Source organism: Trachurus japonicus, unplaced genomic scaffold (genome assembly GCF_045865225.1).
Source record: "Trachurus japonicus isolate A0001 unplaced genomic scaffold, Traja_1.0 AP030922.1".
In the NCBI taxonomy this organism is placed as follows: Eukaryota; Metazoa; Chordata; class Actinopteri; order Carangiformes; family Carangidae; genus Trachurus; species Trachurus japonicus.
Window position 1 is genome coordinate 1 of NW_028221055.1, and position 7,589 is coordinate 7,589.

Below are 7,589 nucleotides of genomic sequence, written 5' to 3' on the forward strand. Positions count from 1 at the left end.
CATAGACAGTAAAAAAAAATGGACGTAGACTTCCGGTCTGAAAAGTGAAGCCAACGCGGAAGTAACTTTACTTGCAATCCCCCCGAGATCCGCTAGGGGTGTTTCCAAGAAGCCCTGGTTCCAATCCACTCCCATTCATTTTCAATCATGAAATACTCGATCAATAATTTTTTTTCACAACTGATAACGGTCTAAAAAGCTAAAGTTCCTCATCCTTAAATATGACCTGGTGGTCCATCTGAAAAAAATTATATAATTATTTAGATATGAATCCTTAAAGGTTGGTATAACTGACCAATCACCTTCCAGCACGGAATATGATTGACAGCCTGATGACTGAGACGTCACAGGTCAGACACAGTGGATCAGACACCGAGGATTAACACCGGAGGGGACCTCCCGTCGTTTGCGTATTGTGTTCAGTCAGTTTTAATTTAATTTCTGATATTTTGTCGATATGTGTGGATGATAGATAGCACGGGTACAGTGTTGGTAGTTAATTCATTTCACCCAGTTTTTCGTTTATGATTCGTCCGACGGTGCTAACAGACCGGAGGAAGCTGATATCACGATTTGGTGAGTTAAGTTATTTTTTTCTTTTTCTGAATGTGTAAAAATTATATCTAATTTGTTGTATATTCCAGAAGACCACTGATTACTTTCCCGTGTGTTCTCCGGTGTGTTCTGACCGGAGAACATGAGACTGTCACCGTCCAAGACAAGTTAATTTATAGTTAATGTGAATAACCGATTCACTTTGCTACACGGCTAACGTTAGCTCGCCGTTAGCTCCGTGTTAGCTCCCGTGTTAGCCATGCTAACCGTTAGCTCGTCTCCGACTTTTACCGGACCGGGATAAATCCGGTTTAATATTTAACGACCACGGCGTCATGTTTAGCAGAACAGTGATCGGTAGGATCGGTCTACAAGCTGCAACCCCCCCAGGTTTATCCATCAACTTGTTATCTTGCTCGTAAAGTTATCATACTCTAACGTTACTGATAACTACAGGTGGGGATTTGTCATTTACTGCTGTAAAATCACACACAAAAAACTGAAGCAGACAGTCCTGCACCTCTCAACAATGTTTTAATCTAAGTTCTTGTGTTTTACTGTGATTCTAAGGAGCCACTGTGAGAACTGAGTGACCGGTGCCAACAGAAGGAGGACATCATGTGAAGTTATGGAGCTGTGATGATGATGAAACCAGAAAACCTCTGATGAGAGAACAGACCAACTGTTTTATTATTCTACGTCCACATTTGACCTCACACTTTTTAGGGTGAACCTAAAATTGACAGTGAAGATTTTGAAGCAGCTATTTTCATAGTCCAGTTAATACAAATGCTTTATTCAGTCGATGATTATCATTGAAAATGTAATAATAAAGAAAGTTACTGTGATTAAACTGTAGTATTTCTTTTACATATTTAACATAACCTCGTGGCCAATATAATGTGACACTTTGGTGAATTATTGTTTTCAGTATCATAGATTAGTTGACAAGAAACATCAGGAAAGCACAAGCTCTGATATTCATCTCTAGATGCTTTATTATTTCAAGGAGGGTAACATTAAACATTTGTATTTTTCTTGTGTGTAATGAAAGCATACATAGAAATAGTCCTGTAAGTTTTTCCTGAATGTATTGATTACAGCAGTGTGTCTTGGCATTCATGTTACTGTACAGATCTGGCCCATTAAAAATCAGTGAAGCAATTCTTAGTAAATAAATTAATTTCAGGTTTAAGATGCACTAATTTTAGCATTTTACAGCACTGAAAACGTTTTATAAGCTGTGGATGATGTAAAGGTGAGCCATACTGTCAAAAGACAAGCTTGTATTGTATTAGCTGAATTTCCAGTACATCTACATGTTGGTAACCTGCAAAAAAGACGTGCATATATATAATAGGAATGTAAAATAATAGCTAATAGCTGGGTGAATGCTGTAACGTGGTCGACAGGTCGGAGCTGCAGCAGCCGATCATCGGTGATGCAGGTGAGGTAACATCAAGTCCAGGAGCGGTCACCCACCAGTCTCAGTCCATGACAGTTTAATGTGTTGCAGCTTCACAGTTTGAGACAGAAACTAGTCTCTGGGTTCTGTAAAACAATTTAAAACAATATCAAAATACGTTTGACAGCTTTACATTAGCTTATAATGCTAACATCGGCTACAATAACGTGTCACATTACTCCTCATGGGATCTTATGTAGGCTAGTTCAAACATGGACATGTATTTAATAAGCTTCTGAGATTACTTTCACCATTAAATATAAAGTTTACCTCGAGTTGTAGATGCTAACGGTGTTAGCAGCGTAGCCGCTCAGCAGTTAGCCGGTGTTGCTGGGTAAATTAGCAGCCTCGCAGACACGGGTCCGACCCGCCCCTCGACCTCCTTAGCTCCGCCCCCTCGTCCAAATATGGTTTCTTCTGGCTCCAAAAATCAAAAATGGCGGCGCCCTGAAAGCCAATCTCCGGGCTTCACAAACGGCCCTTCACAAACCAATGGGTGACGTCACGGAGGGTTGCCACCTGGGCTAAACCCATAGACTGTAAAAAGGCTAAACCATAAGGAAAGCGGGGCCGGAACTCTCAGTCCTCAGCGTTTTTGTTGCACCCGGACGATATAAAACGACAGAACATGGAGTCTAGTGTGGAAAACAACGTGAAGGCCGTCAGAAGGAGCAAAGAGGAGAAGAAAGTTCTCCGAAAACAACTAAAAGCGAGTCACACTTTACTGAAGCATGAAGGCATCAGCACGGCCTCGCAGCCGACCAAGGTACAGCTAAACACACGTTGTAAACAGGAAGTAAGTCAGCTGTCAGGGAGGGGAGAGAGTTAGCTTCATGTACCTTCGTCTACTTCTCAGAATACACACGTTTTAGACGCAGTAAAATTACAACTCGGAGGTGGTTATCATTACCAAACATTGCTTCAACATTAGCTTGTATCTGGTGATTTCAGACATAAGGGAAAATATACAGTAGGTGTGTAGCCTGCTCTTTTACGAATGGTCAGAGAAACTTTACATTGATCTAAATGATTAAATAGAGAAAAATCAAAAATCAAATAAATGGAACTCTAAAAAGCTAATTTTATAAGGTGGGTTTTGATCATGGAATATGGGGAGTGAGTTTCAGAGGAAGGGGACAGCGATGGAGAAGACTCTGTTTGTTAGGGCAAGGCTATTTTATTTGTGAAGCCCATTTTTTACAAACAGTTTGTCTCAAAGGGCTTTACAGAACATCATTACATCCTCTGCCATGGTTAGGTCTTCATCATGTGTCTTGTACTGTATGGAGTCAGTTTAATCAAATATTACGACTTAAGTTAATAAATACAGCAGTAACTAGTATACGAATGACTATTTAGGCCTATGAAATAGGCTAATAGGTTCTTGGGATCATGGGGTTTTAGGTTTTGACAGAAGGGTTAATGGGTTAATAAATAAAGTAACTCGAACATTAACTTATAATTACGACATCATTCGTTTTTTGCTCTGTCTCGCATATTGGTTGTGATCATTTTGACAGTGTCGTGCCCACATCTGTGAGGCAGCAACTAGCCAGTGTTTTGCAGTTGTTATTTTTTCCCCAAAGAGAATGAATGTTTCTTAAAATCATACATTTCTCTCCTGTCAACCCTTCTCTTCTGCAGAGTTTGGTGGTGGCTAACGGTGGCTTGGGCAACGGCGTGAGTCGGGAGGAGCTTTCTGCAGTGCTGAAGGAGATGGGGGAGGTGGAGACCCTGTTAATGCCCCCTCACAAGCCTTATGCTTTTGTCACATACAGGTAGAGTTGATGCAAGAACCACACTTAACTTGAGCTGTCAGGGCCGTTTTCACTGATCATCTTGTACTTAAAAACTTGCATTTGTTCTGTTGTCATTCTGTTTACAGATCCGAGGAGATCGCTCAGAGAGCCCTCATCCACCTAAATGGAGAAAAGCTGCAATGTGGGGAGGACGGTGTGACACTCTACCTCAGTTATGTTAACTCAGGTGCTTATCAGAAACACTGAAACACACACACACACACACACCATTCTGGTACTTGAATCACACATTACTAATAAATTCACATTCTAGGAGAAAGTCAGATCTGATCAACAGCTGTTTGAGTCCTATAAGAAACGTATTGTTGTCTGATACTTACTGTATGTGTTGTGTATGTGTTGTGTACAGTCACCTGTGAGGAGGAGAAGTCTGTTCCGCTGCCAGAAGGATTAGTCTTGGTGGAAAATGTTGTATCTCCAGAGGAAGAAGCTCTGTTGTTTGCTGCTATAGACTGGTCGTCCACTAATGATGATGTCACTGGTGAGGGCATGTGACATGTGTTTCATTAAATTCTGTGTAACTTTTTATTACTGTTGTCCTAGAAACTTGAATGTTAGTTGTTGTTTCAGTCAAAATCAGACTGAATGAGTGTTTAATTATCATCCTTAAGTTTACATCAATGTACAAAATTATTTGTATTAACTGCTTTGCGTACTTAATTCCTTTACACTTCAGCTCAAAAAGCTCTAAAGCACAGAAGAGTGAAACATTATGGCTTTGAATTCCGCTACGACAACAACAATGTGGATAAGGACAAGCCATTACCTGCAGGTAATCTTATTCTTGTTTAATCAATTTTTTTTCCTTTCGCTCTGGGTTTTAATGATAGAAATGATATATTTGGCTGTTGTTTCTATCACTTCTGTCACAAATGAAATTTTACTCACTAATTGCAATGCAGAGATTTAGAAACATTTCTCTGCCGCCTTCAACTTAGTTGTTTTATGGTGCTAGTGACAGCATTTGTTATTACATATAATACAATTTGAAATCCTACCCTGCAGCCAATGATCATCATCATCATCTATCAATATTCATTGCTGTCCACCGGTAAAATAGTTTTGCGTTTATATTTTCTACGTAGACATGTCATTAGATACCACACCAATATTGCCTCTTTAATAAGAGAGAAAATGCGACAGAAGAAAATTAGGATGAAATAACAGAAGACTTTGTTTGTGTTTTGGTTGTGTGTTGGTGTGTGTCCATGTCCAGGTCTACCTGATGAGTGTCTGCCCGTTCTGCAGCGCTGTCTGAGAAGCGGACACATTGACATCCTGCCTGACCAACTGACTGTCAACCAGTATGAATCTGGACAGGGTAAATTAATCCACTCATGTTTTAAAATTATGTTATGTGAAAATGACTGACCACATGTGGGGAAAATGACAGCTAGTCGAAACACAAAAGATGATGCAATGTCACATTGAAATGTGATTACTTAAACCCTTGAATAATTCAAACATACCAAATTATATATTGACAGTATGACATCTGATTTATTTCAGATATGAGTGACATTAAAAATATAATAATCTTTCAGACCCTTATTAAACTGTGATCACTAAAACAGTTTGGATTTCTACCACAAGGAGGCAGCAGACACCTTTGCAACATGCACTTGATGATTTTAACCCTCCCTTTTCTTTTTTTGTAGTTTGTTAAAAGAATTATAGCAGTGAGTTGGATAAAGCTTTGGAAGGAAGGAGTCTTGAACTCTTGATTTAACTTGTTGAACTTAAGTTGAGTTTCATTCATCATGAAAGGTTCCTAGAGACGTCAGCCAAAAACACTTCACTTGAAACACTTTCAAAGAAACCTGACGAGCCGTTCTCCACTGATTTTTATTCTACGTGTGTGATTGCAATGTTTCAGGTATTCCTCCTCATGTGGACACACACTCAGCCTTTGAGGATACCATCCTATCACTGAGCCTGGGGGCAAAGGTCAGAACTCAGTCCATCAGTTAATGATTTAAGCAGCATGAGCTGCTGCACAGACCTACTGTACACATCAATTAGCTTGTGTAGCCAATATCAATCAGGGATGCTCACTGTTTAGTTGAAATGAACCAATTTAAAGCTAAAGAATGTTAATCTAAAAAAAAGTTTTCATTTTTTGACATTTTGCAACCTTGCTCGCTACATTACTTCTCTCTAACACACTTGAATAGTGTCGGTCTCTGGATGATGTGACCTGGTGCCAGGACTCTTGTTCAGTGTCTGCAGGGTGGATGCTGGAGATGATTACCCATCTGTCCCTGCTCTTCTGAAATCCAGGGGCTCTATTAGCAGTCATGTGCCACAGAATCAGGTTGAAAGACTGTGTGTGAGAGAGTGGACTTTATTCTTTCTCCTAGAACTTAAAGGCCCAGTATGTAACTTATTTGGCTTTTTATTAGCAAAAATCAAATATTGCTTTCATAAATTCGTATTTCCATAAAGTCAAATCACACTCGCATACAAATGAAAGCTTTCTCGTACCTTGGAATGAGTTGTTACAAGTCGTTAAAAATATACAAGGGGGGGCGCACCGAACCGAGGCTGCCATGTTGCATCGCCATTTTTTAAGTTCAGTGGCAGCGTGACCGTAGGTAACCACAGAAACTCACCGGAGCTTTCCAGGTAGCGCCTGTTAAAACTGTCACCACTGTGTAGTGTGAGGAAGGACGGAGGCACTGATGTTGCATTCAGGTGCAGTCAGGCAGACGGCCGTCGGCAAACCAACCGGATGTCATTTTACTCGACGAGAGAAAGACGGTAAAACGTGGGTCAGGTAAACAATACGACATCACCATGACAACATATTGTCACGCCTGTATTGTTTTTGCCTCGTGCTGGCGGACCACTTGTTTACATAGACACTTGTTTATCCTGTTACATGCAGCGTCTGTTGTCTGTCTGACTTCTGCCCGACTTCACATGAATGCGACATCAAGAATATGTTCTGATATGCAACCGCACCGCTAGATGGGGGAATTCCTACATACCGGGGCTTTAAGTGCAGTTTTTATGCACGCCAAGTGGTATTTGGTGCAGAGGGAAAAACATGAATGATATTGAGAAGAAAGACTTTTACAAAAGGGGAATACAGTGAAATTAGATAATTAAGCGATATTCCCTTATTGTGATGAAAATATGATAAATGATTTGTTTAAACTTTTTTTTTTTGTGGAAAATACAAAAAGGAGCAAGTCTTTATATAATGAATACAAGAATACAATGCAATACAATACAAGAATGGATAACTGTTTATACACATGAGTAACCCACTGTACTGGGCTGAGATTTTGAGTCATGCAGTGCATTTAAAAAGAAAAATTCAGTCAGTCCTACTGTGGTTTGATTCACCTGATTTAAACTGCAAACTGGTTTTCCTCTGTTATATGAGACGTATAACTGCACTTAACAGGGTTGTTGAGCCTGTTCATGTTTGCATTTCAAACACAGATTGATTAATTGGATGTCTATACTGTGCGTGTGTATGTGTGAGTTTGATGGATAGTTTTATGGTAAAGTGCAGCTGCCAGCATCACCATTGATTTAGTCACTTTCCACTGGTTTTATTGATTGGCTAATACTCCTCAGAACAGCAAAGTGTGTGTGTATGTGTGAGAGAGAGACAGAGAGAGATATTTCAGTTGGGGTTTGAGGGAATATCTGATTATTTGCTGGTGTTGCCTGTGGCTGGTTCTCTCACAATAATACATAAACACATATCTGTCTCTTGCGACCTTACTCACACACAC

General features: G+C 40.0%; 1 protein-coding gene across 1 annotated transcript; it reads left to right on the forward strand.

The window, feature by feature from the left end:
- The first annotated feature begins 2,617 nt into the window (after positions 1-2,617).
- On the forward strand, positions 2,618-5,831 carry LOC146959901 (tRNA (carboxymethyluridine(34)-5-O)-methyltransferase alkbh8-like). The gene is made up of 7 exons (XM_085772797.1): positions 2,618-2,786; positions 3,665-3,798; positions 3,906-4,006; positions 4,190-4,321; positions 4,517-4,612; positions 5,057-5,161; positions 5,717-5,831. The coding sequence occupies exons 1-7, from the start codon at positions 2,649-2,651 to the stop codon at positions 5,809-5,811; spliced, it is 801 nt and encodes a 266-aa protein (XP_085628923.1). The 5' UTR covers positions 2,618-2,648; the 3' UTR covers positions 5,812-5,831.
- Positions 5,832-7,589: the final 1,758 nt, after the last annotated feature.